Source organism: Cavia porcellus, unplaced genomic scaffold (assembly GCF_034190915.1).
Source record: "Cavia porcellus strain 051 isolate PalLab524CR breed Dunkin Hartley unplaced genomic scaffold, mCavPor4.1 scaffold_12, whole genome shotgun sequence".
In the NCBI taxonomy this organism is placed as follows: domain Eukaryota; kingdom Metazoa; phylum Chordata; class Mammalia; order Rodentia; family Caviidae; genus Cavia; species Cavia porcellus.
Window position 1 is genome coordinate 48,811,186 of NW_026947495.1, and position 18,963 is coordinate 48,830,148.

At 39.3% G+C, this 18,963-nt stretch overlaps 1 protein-coding gene across 1 annotated transcript in view; it reads right to left on the reverse strand.

Moving 5' to 3' along the window:
• Ly75 (lymphocyte antigen 75) overlaps window positions 1–18,329 on the reverse strand; it is a 96,576-nt gene extending 78,247 nt beyond the window's left edge. The window contains exons 1-4 of the mRNA XM_003478570.5: window positions 18,152–18,329; window positions 12,457–12,828; window positions 7,745–7,915; window positions 4,653–4,817 (exon numbers count right to left, since the gene is read on the reverse strand). Coding sequence (XP_003478618.2) covers window positions 4,653–4,817; window positions 7,745–7,915; window positions 12,457–12,828; window positions 18,152–18,245 — 802 coding nt within the window. The 5' untranslated portion in view covers window positions 18,246–18,329. The remainder of the gene's footprint in view (window positions 1–4,652; window positions 4,818–7,744; window positions 7,916–12,456; window positions 12,829–18,151) is intronic.
• Window positions 18,330–18,963: the final 634 nt, after the last annotated feature.

Below are 18,963 nucleotides of genomic sequence, written 5' to 3' on the forward strand. Positions count from 1 at the left end.
GTCTGCACAGGAAGCAAGTATCAGTCAAATCTATTACTTGAAAGCCAGATGTCATCAGCAAAAAAGAAAGAAAGAAAAGTAAAAATAATTTAAATATTGAAGCCAGTTGCCAATAGGCCAGTTAATGTACGTATGCTCACAAAACAGGGATGTGATCACATTTGTATGGGTCCACAGATACTGGAGAAAGAATGAAAAGAATGTGTAAATGATTGTTGAGAATATTCAGCATTGTCTATGAAGTCAACAGCATTGTTCATGAACCTGGCAAGATTTCGTCAACATCACAAAGGAAAAATTTGAAAAATTAATTGAAGGTCAGATAGCAAAGGTAGAACAATAGTTCTCAGCAAATTATATATGATGTGTTATTGCACTGTATATCATAATCTATGTATTACAGAAAACCATATCGATTCTTTAAGAGCTTTCCAAGGGTAATTTTGACTGCACATGATCTTTGCTTTATTGCAGGCATTAGAACCTGAATCCCTACAATATGACCTCTCTGGAAGCAAAACCCAGGGAGTGGGTTGAGAAGTGATAGAAACAAAGAGGAAAAAGGTCAAAAGCAGTGACCAGACACTAATATTGGAAGAATGACAGGAGCTTGGCAAAAGGGTGTTGGAGACACTTAGCAAGGAAAAAGAGAAGAGCTCCAGAAATCAACAGACAGCAGGAAAGTTGAAAATCACAGAGAAACAAGACAATGCAGAGAAAAGAAAAAAGCAGCCTTGAATGCCAACCTTGACAGAATGTGAGTCCAGAAGGGCCAGTAGCCCCAGCAATAATGTACTGGAAGCACAAGCCCCAGGACAAACCTACAGTTACTGTGAGCAGCAAATACAGTGTGAGATTTTACTCCCACTGCATGCCAGGCTAGGTTGGGAAAAGAACTCCAGTGCAGTACTTGCTATATTTAGGAGTAATATAATCAGAAGCCAGTTTGAGCAGGGATTTATTGTGTCAACACTGAGCTACTCTAGGGAATCAGAAGTCACAGAACAACTATGCCTCAAGGTCTTGGGAGTCATCCTCCTGCAATGACTGAGTGGGAGATGCCTCAGGAGATAGTCCTGGAGTGGGGGAGGGCTGGTACAGGCTCCCTGACAAGAGCAAGCACTGGAGAGCTCAGGCTCTGAGGAACATGGTCTGTCCTCTGGGTGAGAACCCAGGCTGGTTCTGTGTGGTTTCTGAGAGGGCTGGGTCTGAAAGCACTGGGATTGAGTCCCATGGAGGCATGGCCCCCATGTTACCCACTTTCAGAATAAAACTCAGTGGTCTGTTTGCTTTCCCCACCTGCTAATATGATCAGTGACCCACTTCTGCTTGGATATTTTCTATGTCCTGAGGGCCTCTGGAGCAAGCGGAACACCTGATGAGCCCACCGGCAGTGAAGCTACTTGGGGATAATAGTGGTTCTTGGTACACAGAAGAGCACAAAAAATACTGAAAGTCTCTGAAGTGAGTACAGCCCTGAGGCAGACAGCACAACAACTAACTGACCCTACCCAGAGGTAAAGGTTGGACCAGGGCTTAGAATCTACCTAACAAAAAGTGGATATGGAAACACATATTACCCAATTATGGCTTTCCCCATGTCTGGTACATTCCAATGTTAGAGATCCTGGAAAGAAACTACTTACTCCACCTTGATGAGGAAGAATTTTTTAGATTCCTTTCTCTTTCTATTTTTTGCTACATTTTGGAATTTTTTGTTTGTTTAATATTTTTTCTTTTGCTTTTCTTTTTCTTTTTTGTCACTTTTACCTAAATATCTTTATTTAAACATTTTTAAATTGAATTTTTTTCTTATTTTTGTCTCTATCTTCCGTTTCTTTTAAAAATGTATACCTCTTCCATTTTCTTGCTCCACTTCCTCCATTTATTATTTTTTTCCTGCAAATAGATTCCTAGTCTCATTCAGCTAATAACCATCAAACCTGAACATCATTGGGAAATAACCTACTTCACTATGCTTTGTATAGTCACAAGTCTATTTTCCCAATCAGATCAAGCACTTTGGTTACAAAGTCTTCATTTGGTTCACTTTTATTGGCATCATTACTCTTTGTCCAATGGTTACAAATGCAGATTTGCAGTAAAGGGATGCATAATAGAAATTTCTTCTCGAAATACAGATATTCTGATTTTGAGTGTTGAGAAATTAGCAAACATAATTAGGCATACTGATATGTCTAAATAGTTTTTATTCATATGAAAGAGAAACTCAAAATATTAAAAACAGATATACCTCTCAAATCACTGATACACTTAAAATATGTGAACTGTCTTGCCAGGAGTAAAGAATAATAAAGTACTTTTCTGTATCATCTCAGTTTTATAAGTTATTAAAGAAAAACTAATTCATTAAGAATCATGCAACATTCTTTTCTCCAAAGGCATCGTTTGATTTCTGTAGCATGGTGATAGTCACACTTCAACACTTTCCTCCTTCCTGAAATCATCATTTTCCAAATGTTGATATTCTACTTACATTTATTGATATCTTACAATCTCAGTGATATTTTTGGTAAACATTTAGTGAAGTCTGAAATAGAATTCTACCAAACGCTAGCCTATTAGATTCATTTAACAGATGTCCATTCCAAAGCTCTATTTAACTGCAAAACAACAGAGGCAAAAAAAGAATAAAGCTATGTGTAAGAAAGGAGGTCTGAATAAAACTTTAGCCAAAAAGCATGAAAAGAAGTTCAGTGGACTTTTAATGATTAAAAAAAAAAAGAAATACAGTGTAAGAATAACTAGCATATTAAAAAAAAAAGGACTTTAGTTTTCTATGTTGATATTTAAATCCCAATTCTGGAATGTCTTAGCTGTGTGACACTATTTTTAAGCATTAATTTTTTGATCTGGTGATTAAAATCCCTGTGATGTGGTAGCAATGATTAACTTCTTTAGAAAACAAGCCTTGCTCAGAGCACTTATAACTACTTGTAGTTATTATAAAATCATCTGACAGAATTTACAGGAAATATTTAGGTATCTGTTTACTATATGCTGTCAATGCTGAAAGTTTTGTGCTTCAAGTTAAAAAACTGAGAACCCACGAAACCCAAACCATCTCTCCCTGCAAAGAACTTGTAGTGTTATAAAAGGTGAATCCAGGTGCATGCCTGATACAAGTTGTTTTTGTCAGATCAACTGTTCAAATTTAGGCTCTACTAATTATTTGCAAGTGATGTTGTATTTCTTCTTTGAGCCTCATAATAATCATGTGCAAAATGAGCACAGTAACATCATGCAGAGTGATAGAACATTTTAATTTCGAAAACTTTATTACAGTAAAAGACCAAGATGGGATAAACCTATTCAAAGTGAGGAGGAATGTTTTGAGAGAGATTAAAGGCAATGTGTCTTTTAATGAAATAAAAATTTAAATTTAAACATTCACTGCATTTATGATCACTTTATATATGCTGTTCAGTTTGGCTCTTCACTAAGATAAAAGAAATGACCATAAATGATACATGCTTTGCATTAATTCAGGTATTGAGGTTGCCACAACAGCACAACTAAAGGTACAATAAAGGACTTCCACAACTGCTTTGAAGTGGCAGAAATGAGGAGATAAGTGTGTTCAAAAGGAGGGGAAGTATTTTGAGAGAAGCTAAAGACAATGTTTCTTTTACTGTAATAAAAATTTTTAAAAATTTTAATATTCATTATAGTTTTTGTATCTTGTACCTAACCTCATAGGGCTGTTATATAAGATTAAATATAAAAAGCATTTCATAGTTTGAGTCAATTAGCATCATAATCTACTACTACTTTTTTTCATTCTGAGAACATATCATTAAGGGCTTAGAACTTAGGTTTTTGGTTTTGAAAACTAATATGAAAATGTTGTATATAAACTTTATGCTTTTGTATATAAATCTTTCTTTCAAGATTTTGATGAAAAAAGTTATAGAATGTCACTGGGCATGTAACAGAAGTCAGTCAAAATAAAAAACCATGCTGTTTTCATGGGATGAGAAGGCAATGTGGAAATGACAATGCCTTCCTAATTAACCTGTAATTCAGTGCAATTCCAATCTATATTGCCATAAGTATCATTAGGAATTACAAGGTGACCCTGAAATTCATATGAAAGAACACATAATCTCTTTATTTTTGTTCTTGGTCAATATGTTTTAAATTTCCATCATTAAGTATTTTTAGATTTCTACCATTATCCTGCAAACAAAATAAAACAAAATCCTATCCACTCCACAAAGCCATGTTAAATCCACTTTAAGATTTCTTAAAACTTCTTCACAATGAGGACTATACTTCTTCACTGAACTGTCAGGACATTTTACTGAGGCGCTACAGTGTGAAAGTCATTTGTTTTATCTTTTTTGAATCTCTACTTTAAAGAGTTTATAGTTCAATCCTTGCCCTCAAACCCTTCCATTTAGGATTGTTTTTAGAACATTAATCTCTGGTGTCTATCAGAAGCAGTATTTTTCAATACATGAAATACGTTTACATTCAGTACACCTTTTGCTTGTGAGCTTTAGTGCAGAAGTTTAAATCCTAGTAGAATCAGAAAAATATGCATAAAACACCACTCCTGGACATGAAAGTAGAAGAAAGCATCATCAGTTTCTCAACAATTTGCTCTACCACATCTAAGTTTAACCTACCTTTAAGATAAGTTAATTCAGCAGCACTCTTGATGCTCAGTAAGTCAGCTCCTTGACTCTGACATGAAACATAAGCTTCTTTCCAAGAAAGAATTGCCTGCGTATTAAATTGGTAGCAACTTCCGGTCTGCTCATTCTTTTCCCAATTACCTTCACAGTCATTTTCTGGAATGAAATGGTAAGTTAGTAATCATAAAGTAGGGACATAATGCTTCCTATTACTTGTAATGCTTACAAGTGTGATTCAAATTGCGTACTCCCATGTAAGATATGCCAGAACAGTGGCTGCTATTATCCTTGTGTAGACTGTATTTTGATCCTTTGGTTACACAGTGAAATTGAAGTCAGAGGACACCAAATGACTCAGAATGATGAAAGCTTCAACTCTGCTTTATCCATTCAGCTACAACGGCATGTTTTCACTCATGTCCATGCCTGTCCTCTGCTTAAAGGTATGTCTCAGAACACTGAGCTAGTGGAAAAGAAGCTTGCTTAAACATGGTGGCAGATTTCTGGGAGTCTCCCCAGAGATTACAGAGAAACCAGGGTGTGTAGTGTGTACACTAGACATGCTGCTTAAATGCCTAAGATGTACATGTGACCATCTTATTTCAGAAACAAAATTTCTTTTTAATAATTAAATGTATAATATAAAATTCATATTGTGTATATATACATATGTAGATTTGTAAACATGCACATACATTATATAATGTATATCATGATCCTTTAATAGATATGCAAAAGTATATGAAATTTCAGGCAAAGAATCTTCAAACTGTCTCCTGGATGAGTGATATAGGTGTTGAAACAATTGGCTCAAAAACCTCTCGGGTGTTTCCAAATCCTGGGGCCTGGAGGTCCTCACAGGGCCTCTTGTAACCAGTCACACAGCAGAAGGAAGAGTCATGGACCTGTGTGCTGGAAGGTCCTTGAAGGTTCTCTTGTTGAATACCCTCATTTCACAGAGAGAACAAAGGCCTCAAGTGTTTAAGCTAGGGCTATAATCAGAGCACTGATCTTTTCTGTTGTTCTTCAGAATGGTAAACTTTGCCTCTGCCACCACTTTTCTAGGGTGTAAATACCAACAGACATTGTGACATCTGGTGAAAACAAAATGGGGTGAATTTGTAAGTACATTGCCTAGAGGTTCATTGTTCCTACTAAGGCCTCTACTTATAAATCCAGAAGCTTCTGGTGGGATGGCTGTGCATTTTCTATGCAACACAACTGCTGTGGTTTCTCAGACTTCAAGTTTGAGAAACTTACATTCTTCTTTCTTCCATGACAAGTAACTTGGGTGGGGGTAACTTTCTTGTAAGTTCTGATATTAACAACCTCTATCCCACTACTGAGAGGAAGTCAAAGGCACCAAGACATCTTCCAGACAAACCAGCAAGGCAGAGTGCAGTAAATACATTGGAAAATGAGGATTAGGAATCCTGGTTTTCTGCCAGGGCCAAAGAACGTGATCTGATCTTCACAGGTCATTCCATCAGCCTGAGTTGGCTGTCTCTCATCTGAGAAATAAGAGTTTACACTAGATAATTCTAAACTCCACTTTTATCTAAAATTGCTGACCCAAATTTATAGTGAGAGTTAAATGAGATACTTATATGGTTGATTACATTCTGCTGTTGTCAGTAACGGCCAAAGCAAATACTGGCTTTTTATATTTCAGTATCCTACAGGCATAGAAAACTTTGGTCTCAACCTAAACATGTAATTCTCAAAGTGCAGTCCCCAGACCAACATCCTAAGCATTACGTGGGAATCTATTAAAATATAAATTCTTGGGCTCCACTTCAAATTTACAGAATAAAATTCTCTACAGGTGGGACTAAAAAAACTTGTGTTGTAACAAATCATCCAAGATCCCACTGTCCTGAACACTGAGACTCACTGTGGCAGTATAACCTCTTCAAGTTGCTCAGAACTCTGCAAGTTGAAGCTCAGATTCTAGAAAGGAAGAGTCAGCACTACTAATAGCAGCGGATTTCTACTCAGTGTAGTTAGCTTTCCATGGCAAGAGCTTTATAGTCAGACTTCCTAGGTTTGTATCCTACGGCTGATATTTATTAGTTTTGTGACTTAATGTCAGTTATGTAATTTATGCATGCCTCACCATGCTTATCATGGTACCTATCTTATAGGATTGCTGGGAGGCTGGAAAGAGTTAATAAATACTGAGAGCTTAGAGCAGTGCCCGATGCATATAAATATTAACTACTATTATTTGGGTTAGAACTCTCTTTTCTTGTTGCTATAAATTCTTTCAACCTATTTCATATTGAATAATATTTCTTAAGCACCTGCCACATGTCACGTCTTATGATACCTGTAATTCTCACCTAATTGGCAAGATACTGTAGTCACACTGAGATATTGGATAATGTCACTTCTTCTATGTTGGTCTCTTTTTGTCTATAAAAAGAACAGTGAATTCTTTAGCACATGCTGAATAGTTTGCTTGTAGTAAGAAGCAACTAGAAAAAGTATTATGATCAATAGGAATGATCAACAGGAATGACAGAGAGAACACTGCCATCAATTCTGAGAGGGTTAAGGATATGTCTCCCTTCTCTTAGCTTCAGGACATAAACATACTTAAATGTTGACAATTTTAAAAGCATTTTTTCAATCTGTCTCTTCCCACCATGCTATTCATCTCTCTTTTTCTCTCCATGAAAAGCACAAGGTTAATTTCCTTCTGCGCATATTTCAATTCATTGTAACTCAGTTTTTCCTCCTACTAGTCTTCTGAAATTGCAATTTCCTAACTTCCGGAGTTCTGAAATTCAAATTTCCTAACTGCTCATGCCTTTTCCACTTCTCCCTGAGGTGTATGTGCTATCCAGTTCCTCCCTCCTCTGTGTCTTCCATGACACAAGCCATCTTGGTTTTCCTCTTGATTTGCTTCTGAAAGCAAATGGAAAACTGTATTATTTCTCTTTCTTTTTCCAAACATACACCCCTTATCTAGGCTATTTGTTACGATCACTTTTGAGTAATCTTGAACTCTTCCTTCTCTCTTTTGCCTCATATAAATGGTATCTTCTTTCCAGACATAAATCTTACCAGCCCATACATACCTGGTTTTAAGCAGATGCCCCATTTTTGATCATATTCATAATTTAAGGTGGTAGCACACCATGGCCCACTATGATCTTCATCAAGAATGCAGTCATGATGCCATGTTCCATTAACTAAAAATGGAAATTCACAAGGTGTCCCATAGGAATTCCCATCTCTGGTATATATCTCTGTGGATTGGGAATGAAGTAAGGAAAAAAAGAATTAAAAACTGGGTAATCACTTTCAGCTAGACAATTTCTAAAAATGTTTTTAAAGAAAATATTCTTTCCCCGTATGAGAACATGGTATCAAGTAGGCTGCATGGTGTGGAAAGAACATGGAAGCTGATTGTTTAGGTCTGGACTTGAATGCTGCTTTCTTCACTAGCCCTCATTGATTGTGGGTAAGTTAGTCAATGTCTATTTAGCTCAGTTTCTGCATTAGTTGCGGATGATGAAGGTTCTTCATGAGGATTAAGTGAGATAATTCATGCAAAGCTCTTTCACTTGGTGGGATGAAGTATTAAAATAACCTGGCTTGATCAAGCACGGATAGATGCACTACTGTACTGTGGGTAGCAGTCTTTCACCAGAAAGGGTATCCTGACAGGTTCACCTCCATTTTCTTCAGTAATGTGGGGCCAGAAAAATACCTGAGAATCAATAAGGGGTATATGTGGACATGTGGAATCATCTGTAGAGTGAGAGAGATGGACAAACAAGTCCACTGCTTAACAGAATTTAGATTGTGGGTTTTAAGGAAATAAAAGGAAGAATTGATAGAATCCTGGGTAGATTTTGGAGAGATTAGGGCAGAGAAATTGAAGTTATGAAAGAAAAATCACCCTCAAAGAGGTAGTTATGGCACCAACTGATGGCCAGAAAAATAAGCATATTTAGCTTTTCATTTAAATCATTTTCTCTGGAGCTCAGAAATATTGAAAGATGATTCCAATAGAAAATATGCCTGGAAATGCCAGAGGAGTTCTTAATGGTTAATCACTTTCTTGTAAAGATGTTTTTATAGGACAACTATTTCTGTCACCAATATCTCAATTTAAAATAAAATCCTAGTCACTTTCAGATCAAGTAATAGCTATTATGTAAATCATAGACATCAAATCTCTTTACCCTTTACTGGGTAAAGACTTTCAAAATGTCTCATAGTAGATTTTAAAAAAATATGTTTAAGACAGTATTTGATTATATATCCTTAATTACTCTCAAGAGTTCATCTGACTGGTGTGAGACTTAATTTAACTGTTTCGAATGTATTATGCAACAATATAACAAAAGACAAGAATAATATAGATGTTTTTTCTTTGAAAACAGCATTTTACAGATCAAACTCTTAAAGTGTTCTTTCCTTATGGCACATAAATGGCTTTAAACAGGGTACATTTACTAAAGACTGTGTTGGCTTTCTGCTTTATAAGGATTATGCTCATCACATGTTTTATTTCTGACCACACCAAAAAAATCCCAAGAACTCATGACTAGTTTCCCTTTTCTGTTACAACAGTACGAGGATAGTAACTGAACACAAAAACCGTGACCTGCAGGACTTACTGGGTTTTCCCCCCCTCTAAAACCTTTCATCTCTATAATAATCTTGTCATATTACATTACTTTTACTTGCTCTTTACCACAAACCTTGAGCTGAGCAGGGAAGATACTAAATTTGCTTGTGAAATTCCCATTTTTGCAGAATAGTGGAGTGAAATATTTTATTCAGGGACTCGGCTGCGAGTGATAGAGATGAGAACTCTCTGATTAGAGTCCTTGATATACATGGACAAGTTTGGAAACAATGCTTGCATTCTCAGGGTTTTTCTTTTGAAATTTTTATTTTTATTAACACATGTTTGCAGTACATAATGATTGCATTCACCATGGGGAGCTGGTTCATGTACATACAACATCCTAATTCTTTTTATATTTCTGACTTCTTCTCCGCCCCCCCCCATAGCATAAAGCTAAATTTCACTGAAAGCTTCAAAATTTGAAGAATAAAAGCAAACAACAGCAGCCACAAAAGAAGCAACTGAATGATGCTCATTCCTCATTACAAATTTTATTCCCATTTATCCTTGCTACTGTTGGACTTCTGTGGGTTTCCAAGCTTATTCAGGTTTCAGAGAAGAATCTTCCCTAAATGTACTGATTCAGGTTGATAGAATCTTTGAACCAACTCACTACGTAAGGATGAATCTGTAAGATGGTGTTTATGGAAAAAAATGAGCTTCTTTAGTAACATGAAAAAATAGCTTTGATGGTCAAAGAGACTGGCAGGTTTTCTGAGCATTATGCCAAAAGTAGTCAAAATGGTTCTTACTGCTTTCCTGCCACCAAAAGCCCATTTCCTCTGCAAGATCCAAAATTTGAAGAGTGATACTCAAGTCAAGCTATTTTATGTTAAAATGCACACTCAGGAAGTAATCACAAGCAGTTCACTTACAAAACTCATATAACAAAAGCTTTCTCTGAGATGAGCATAACTCAGGGTAGGGTTAAGGGAAGAGGAAATCCAGGGCACAATAATTTGGGGGAAAGAAACTCTGGTTTTCATCCCTAGCTTTGGTGTAGCAAGCTGGGTAACTCTGAACTTCACTTTACTGAGACTCAGGTATCTTACTTTCCTTATTCTAATACAGGTATACCAAGGGTATTTGTATCAGGAGTCAGAGAGAACAGCAGAGAGGGTCCCTAATTTAAGACGGCAGTCCTGAATAGGAAGGGACACACAAAAAATTAAAAGGATAGAATTGCTAGTATTTAATATTTGATTCAACTTGAACAGTGGGAGAAAAAAGCAGAAAAACTCAAGGCTGCCTTACTTATTTCTGATACGTAGAATTTGGATGATGTCAGTCACCTAGCGAAGAGCAGAGAAGTGGCAGTTTTGGCTTTGGCCTCTGTGCAAATTAAAACATGAAATACATCTTGACTAGACAGAACTCTTAAAAAATTTAATGTTTCAGATATTACATGTGGAAAGGTCCAAAAATATATTCATGCCTGTAGGCTGGGCAGGGGCTCAATTTAGCTCTCTCAGGCCATGCTCTGGGTCGGTTCTTAGCCTTCACTTTGGCTGCTGTGTGAGGCCTGTGGACCCCCTTCTGAGAAAAATATTATAGATGCATAAATAAAACACACAGGACAAAAAAGGAGACAAGTTATTGAAATGAAGACACTCTGAAGACTGAGTTTAAGATTATAACTGTACCCTCAAAAAAACAGAAAAATTAAAAGCAGCCCTGCCAAGAAAATGATCTGCCCTGATCCCTGAACAAATATGTTAAATCCAGTTCTAAAACCATTGTGTGGGAATCTATGTTTTCTCTTAGTTGCCATCATAGAGACAGTCATTTATAGTATGAAATTTAAACGTGGCATTAAGTGGTACCTAGAAACAACTTTAAATATAGGAGGAAGCTGCGTAGCAGAAACAGATTTGTTTAATTACTCAAAGGTCAAGAATGGGAGAAAAGAAACACTCCAACTCTAATATTTTTCAATTAACGGTGGGACCAGATAGTCTCAGATTTTCTGACTTTCCCCCAGAAGTAGAAAGAGGTTTCTCTAGCAGAAAAACTCTCATAGATAATGAGCAGAAGCTGTTATCCTGAGTCTATAGCTGAACTTAGCTAACATGAGTTTTAAAGGAAGAGAAAAACCTCTGTAAGCTACATAAGTTTTTAAAGAGAAAAGTTAGGTAATAGAACTCAAGATAATTAAATATGTCAACATTTGATGTAACTTAGAAAAACAGTGAAAAAAGATTTGTTTGCTTGATAGCTAATTACTTTAATGGCTTAAAAATGTATCTACTTATTCTTTTTAAGCTTGAAAATTGAAACCTGATCCCTAGACTCAGAGCAAAGGGCATGGTAATATTGATACTTATTTTTGGAAGCAGTCAAGAAAAATTCCACTCTTTAAATGGTGAATCATAAATATAAACATCGAGATGTTATAACCATGCAAAAATGAAAATAATACACCTGAAAGTAACTTTTAAAATATTCCAGTTATAAAAAAAAAAAGCTAGACAAGGAAGAATACATTTATTTTTATTTCTTCTTCTTCTTCTTCTTCTTCTTTTTTTGTCTTTTTCTTTTTTATTGGTACCAGGGATTGAACTCACGACCACCTGCTTGCAAGGCAGGTGCTTATGCCACTGAGTTAAATCGCCAGCCTATTTCTTCTTTTTAAATTTAGGATAAGATCAGTATTATTAGATCACTTGTCTTTTAGCATGTACAAAAATTTTTTGTTAATCTGACATTTCCTTTCCCCTAGAGTTTAGGATGTTATTATAGGGATATGTTCACGTATCACATAATTTCAAATCCGAAGTTTACTATAACATAGCTGTGTTACTTTTAACAAATCACTTAATCTCCCATAGACTTACTGTGAAGGGATGAGGGCAGGGCAAGTACCACCTACCTTAGAAGTATGCGGGTAAGAATGCAGCCCATGGGGGCTGGGGATTTAGCTCAGCGGCATAAGCATCTGCCTTGCAAGCAGGCGGTCGTGAGTTCAATCCCCGGTACCAATTAAAAAAAAAAAAAAAGAATGCAGTCGAAAATAACCGCACAGTGCCAGGAACCAAACAGCTGCTCCCCTACCAGTACGGGGCTTTATTTCTACTCAGTTGTACATGTTCAGTGCCACATTTAACAAGCACAATAGTAAATCAGTCACAGTTCCTCTCCAGTACTCACCATGGTAAGGCTGGGCACAAATGCTTTCCTCAGAGCCTCCTTTCTTCCAGATGTCAGATGTATTTGTGCTGGCTATGGCATATCCGTCCTTTAGAGTCAGCCTGTACTGGGAAGCACTATACAGAGAGTAGTGATCACACTTCCACCACAGCATGGCGTTAGAGTCACAGCTGAACATTCTCAGGGTGACTACAGGCTGGGTAATGTCTAGACCAAGGCACTTCTGGGATTGTAAGTGGAACAGCCGATGCTGGGACACCCACTTCCATCGCAGATCCCCAGTTTCCTCACAGTCCTTTGCCACTATCCAGTTATCCAGCGGCTTGATGCACTTGCCTGTGTTTTCACTGACAATGGTGAATGCATCATTACCTGGGCCAAGACAGTAAAAGAAGACATTTCAGAATTCTGAATTAGGCAGCCCTTACTGTTTATCGAAGAGCGTATGGGCACCACTGGACTGCTTCTACCCCAAGAGCTTGATCAACTATAATATCTACCCAAGAAAGGAGGTCAGTAATGGCCAGAGGAGGCAATGCAATGTGCATTGGAGCACAGGCTTTGGAGTCAGTCCACCTGGGCTCCAATTCTGCCTCTGTTTCTACATTTTTACCATGAGATCAGGGCAACTTATTTGACCTCCATGGTCATACTATTTTTGTGATGATGGAATAAGCTAATGCATGTAAAGCACTAACAGTAGTATGTATATTTGATTTTGCTATTCCATGAGAGGTATGCCCTATTTACTCAGTAGGGTAAGGATATTCTTTTGTTTTGTTACTTAACCAGGTAGTCTGTGGACAATGAAAAGATATTTTGAGTCTATTTGGGACCACACCTCTGTCTCACTTATATTTAGCCACTATGGCAGAGTATTATTATTACATGGGAAATGTCTCATTCTATGTTCCTTCCCCAGATCCAAGTATGAAGTCATGCCTCTGTGCTCCTTTACTTTAGGGCAAGTCAGTATGGTGAGGCACAAATAAAATCTCCTTAAAGGCCACCTCACCTAGACCTTTAGTAGAAGCCTGATTCATTGTGATGTCTCAGGGGAGACAGAGAAACAAGAGAGGGTAGAGATAGAAGAGTAAGGTAAATGAATAAGAGGGAATAGAGTTCTGGGTTTTGAGAGTGAGTGAGCCTATAGCCAGTGACAGGAAGCCTGCATCACATGCAGGAAGGTGGGAGAGAGTGGGAACTGACTTGTATGTCACCCTGAGTTCCTGAATCCTCCAAACCACCAGATTACAGCATGTTCAGATAATGAGATGCTAAGGTAAGACTGGTGGTAGTTGAAGACAAAGACCCTTCTCTGATCTTTTTTAGGAACTACATGCAAGCTAGGGAAGTTCTTGAGGATGGCAGAAACTGCAGTTTTGTCCACCTGATGGAACAAAAACCAGAATCAAATTTAATTTTTCTAAAAATAATGCATTATTTCTTGCACACTTGAATTTGTAGAACAAGTTCACATCTGATACAACAAATTAGAATAGAACAATTTGATTGAGTTTTTTTTTTACCAAGAAAAAAAATAAAACTTACATTACAAACCATCATGATAATGACAGTAAATTTGAGATATTTTAGAGAACAGAGTCAATGAGCCAGAGGTCAGCAGAACAACCTAAAAAACTTTGGTTTCCAAAAGGCACTTTCATTTTGATGCCTACTTCACAGTCACTGATCTTACTAACTGTGAACACTTAGTCTAATAATAATTCATAGTTTTAGAAGAGTTAAAAATTCTTATACTGGTGATGGCAACTTGATGATAATGTAAAAATAACTATGAAATTAAATCTGAGTTTGAACTTCTGATGGAAGTTTTTTGTTTTAAATAACAACAGCAGCAACAACAGGAAGAACAAAAATACTTTAAAGGTTTAAGTTAGTTCTGCTTTCAAATTTGAATTTTGGAACAGCTAGGTACATTTGATATAGTAGCATTCATCATTCATTCTCTTCATTGAAAACCCTCTGAATTTCTCTCTTTGTTGGTCATAGGTAAGGAGATACACGCTTTCCATATATTCTCTAACTTCCTTCATTCACACATTCAACAGCTCATCAGGCCTCCAATCACCTTTTTCCCAAACTATTTCCTCTTCCCTTTCCAAAATAAATCCTATGTTCCAAAATATCAGGAATTACAGCGTCTGCTCCTGCAAGAAATGTGGCCATCACCTTTGTTCAAAAACTTGAGCAGTCTGGCCTATGACCCATAACCCCCAACAGATGGCCTGCTAAACAGTAATTTTGCCTTTCTTTCCAAATTGAAGCTCCATATTTTTCAAGCTGCCTTTGTGCAGTCCAGGAGATTATTTACAGGTTTCAGTGTGATAGAAAGAATAGTGGCACAGGGAATGAGGGGCCCTTGATTGAAGACCACCTTTGCTTCCTGTTAGTAGGGAGAATTTGGTGAAGCCACCTTTTCTCCCAGGATCTTCCTTTGTCTAAATATTAGAAGAAAGCAGTGGAGAATAAGATATCTAAGTCACATCCACAAGACAACAGTGTTCTTAGCTTTGCAGGTTTTACCAGCTTTTGCTAAATTCATTGCATGTTGTTATACAATTTTGTTATACCACCCTACTGCTAGTAGTGTTTGAGATTATTCTAATCTCACTTGTATGGGGCATGTGCAGTTAGACAACAGCTTTAAAAATGCTCTTTAGAAGAGGAAAAAATGTACTCCTTCCAGTTTTCTACACATTTATTAATTCTGGGACAATATGGACTTCTCTGGTAGGAGGCAAACTAAAAGAAAGATATGGAGTAGCAAGGTTAAGAAGTTGCCAAGTGTCTTAACACCAACATCTGTAAATGTATATAACATGTTTTTGGTTTTTTGAGACAGTGTTGCACTGTGTAGTTCAGGCTGGCCTTGAACTCACTTTGTAACCCAGGCTCACCTTGAACTCATGGCAATCCTCCTGCCTCAGCCTCCCAAATGCTGAGATTACAGGCATATCCCATCATGTCTGGCATAACCCTGTGTTTGAACCATGTAATCAATACCAATGTTTGGTCACTCAGCACAGGTATTCATCATGAATACGGTTCAGGGAAACTTGTTATTGCTCTTCATATATAATGTATGTATAAACACTCATGCATAATAGACTAACTAGGGAGTCTTGTTCTGCCATTATGTTCCTCTGTATTTCTTTACTCTTAGCAGGTGCTGTTCAGTCTGTTTAAATCTTTTGGTCTCTACCAAGTGTGAAGAATGTGCACAGATGCAGGAGAGGAGGATCAGAACTGTGGATTCACTAGTTTGAAAACAGGTCCTGAAACAATAGTTGGGTCCCTGAAGATCACTAGGAGTCAAGAAGTCTCAAACTTGTGATCCTACTAGGATAGGAAGGATGAAGAAAGAATTTTTTCTAAAATTTAGAATATTTGTTATATAAGGAATAAGGCAATGTATTTTAGAAATATATTACATTTTTAAAAGGTAACTACACATTGATCTTATAAAATATTTTTATTGGTCACCTCATCACTCCTAGAAGCACTTTTTTGTGATTCATTTTATATAAATACTCCAGTGGTATTTGAGAGAGAATGGTTAAGTAGTGTTATCATAAATTGAAAGTGAAGTTTTAGTATTCTTACATCAAAGAAAAAGCATCCCTCTATATTGTACTATTGTCTGATCACTAGTAAATCTTGTTTTACAAGCCATGAACCAAAGAGTTCTGTAAGATGCTGGATACTGGCATCTTACGACCACAGACCAATGAGAAGAGAAATGGCTTGGGAAAGTTGTAAGGAAGAAGTATTGCCTTAGTATATGGTCACAGAGAACCGTCGCAGCTCATTCTTTAACTGTCTTGTGGTCTCCACCAAGTGTGCAGAGCGCACAGGTGCAGGAGTTGAGGATCAGAAGTCTGGGTTTACTGGTGTGAAAACAGTTCCCAAAGTGACAGTTGGGTCTCTGATGTTACCCTAAGAGTCAAAAAGTCATCAAAGCACAGACTGGGTATTTGGGTCCCTGAGAAGCTCAGAAGTCCTAAGGCATTAGCAGTTAGCTCTCCATGGCAGCAAAATTATAAACTAAGCACTTGGCATCTCCCCAAAGACACTAAAGTGCTCCTTCAGCATTTGGGTGACCAAGACCGCTTGCCTTCTCCTAGCTGCATCCACATGACAAGATGCACGCCATCACTAGCATCATGAAGCTGACACACTGCCAAACATGCTATCCAAACACCTGGGTGTTCAAAATTCCAGCAGTTTCCCTAATAAGGGTACAAATCTGGTCTGAGGGAAAGAGACCACCAAGAGCTGCTGTTAGGAGTAAGGAAGGATGCAGGGAAAGAAACGCCTGTGGTATGTAGGGCAGAGAGAAAAGAGTTGAGTCTGGTGCTGTTTGCTTTGGGTCAAGAAGACAGAACAGGGACAGCAGAGTTTGTAATAATTAAACTTTGAATTCTGTGATAAAGGTATAAGAGGACTAAAACAGACGTAGATGGAAACTAAGAGGCCAGGGGTGGAAAAGTTAGCTTGTTTCCCCTATAGTTAGCTGCTGCAGAGGTCTTTTTCCTTGAATTGTGGAGCACAACACAGCAATAAAGGACTGTATTGCTAATGGCTCTTTTGGGGTAGTTTCCAGCACAGAGGGTCAAAGGAGAATGGAGTTTTAAGTCAGACTATGGTCCATTAAAACGTTCTTGAAACAGACAAGACGATGCCACCCATTAAAACGTTCTTGAAGTAGACAAGATGATGCCACCCACACGCTGATAAACTCCTTTCCATAGCTCTCGGAAGACAGATTAAACCAGATAGTAATTTGGCTGCAAAGAAGAAAGTGCCACAGTAGATATTTTTCAAAAACTTCTTGGCCATCTTTTTCTTCCTCAAACAGGCACGATGAGAGAAGTTATGAATGGGGAAACCTATACATTGCCCATTTATGCAGGCAGGCCAAAAACAAAAAAATCCACCCCTCCACACACAAAAAACCCCATCAAAAGTCAGTCCTGGCACATTTTACCAAGGCACAAAGAGAAAGTAAAAGCAAAATCCAATTGCTGCTAAGGAGGATGGTTGGGCTGACACCACCTTTAGCTTTAACAAAAGGCTTTGGTGGCCAGTGAGAAGCAGTGGGTTCCCAAGCGAGCAACTGCGTGGCTCAGCCTCGCTGGGGTGGGGTGTCACCTGGCACCCATAATGAAAAGAGAAGAAACAGTCCTTATTCTCCGCGCTGGTGGAGAACATCAAAACCGACTCTTGGTCATAGCCGCTTGTGGAGACGACGTCTCAACCTGACTTCCTTCTTGACATGCACCGCAGGCACGTCAGGGACGCCAGGGATCCTGGGGCTGTGAGGGGCAGCTCGTCTTTGCCGCTGCGGGGCCTAAGTGACCGAGGGCGAGAGGGATCGAGGAGTGGCAGGTTCTCACCTCCACGACCGTCGCGGACGGAGGGAAGGGGCAGAAGACGCCCGGAAAGGCTGCGGCTTCTCTCAGTGCACGGCGGCCTCTGCCCTCCCACGCCCCGCCGCGCGCTCCCCTCCCGGCCGGCGAGGGCAGTGGGGCGCTTCGCCTACAGACCTCCCCGCCCGCCGCAGGCCCCTCCAGGGAGGCCACAGGGGCTGACGGGACCTGACGGGACCTGACGGGACCTGACGGACCTGGCGGAGGACGGGGCGCCGTCGAGGCCCCCAGCGGGCGGTTACCTGTGCGGTCCGAAGGCTGCACCAGCCCGAAGCAGGGGAGGAGCAGCGCGAGGAGCCCCGCGGCACGGCGAGGGGTCGCCCTGCGCGCCTGCATCCCGAGCCGCCCGGTCTCCGGCCCGCTCCGCCGCCGCAGCAGCGCCCACTCGCAGCGCGGGGGTCCTCGCCTTTACCCCGACCTCTGGGCGCGAGGCCCCGCCCCGCCCCGCCGCTCTCGGCCAATCAGCTCGCGTCTCAGCCGGCGCTGCCGGCAGGTGGGGCGGCAGGGGCTGGACGGGACCAGAAGGCGGGAAGTGAGCGTCGAGGGGGGACGGGGCTGCCACTCGCAGGCCCGGTCCTCGGGAGACCGAGCCCCCGCCTTGTCACCTGCAAGGTGAGAAGAGCTGCACTTGCTGGGAGCTGTCACCGCCCTGTTGAGTGGGTTCTGTCGGTTTCGCTCCTTGTCCTTTGCCTAGCGACCGCAATCACAGCTGACTTTTACCTACAGATGCTTACCTTGCCCGGGGCATCTGCGACCAAGGCCAAGCTGAAGAATTCAGCTGCCCTTGGCAACGTCCGAGGTACCTTGATAATGCAAACAAAGGTGGGATAATGGTAAACTGCAGTTTGACATGTAATTAAAGCAAGTGACTATAATACTTCTTAGGATATAATACTTCTTAGGATGATGTAGAATTTTTAACTGTTTGACAGGTGCAAGTAACAAGAAAATTTAGTAGAAATGTGGAAGTCTTCACACAGAATCTGAAATCGAAAGTCCCGTGTACACTTCTGGTAGACATAAGTAGGCCAGTTTCCTAATGAGCTGTGCTGTC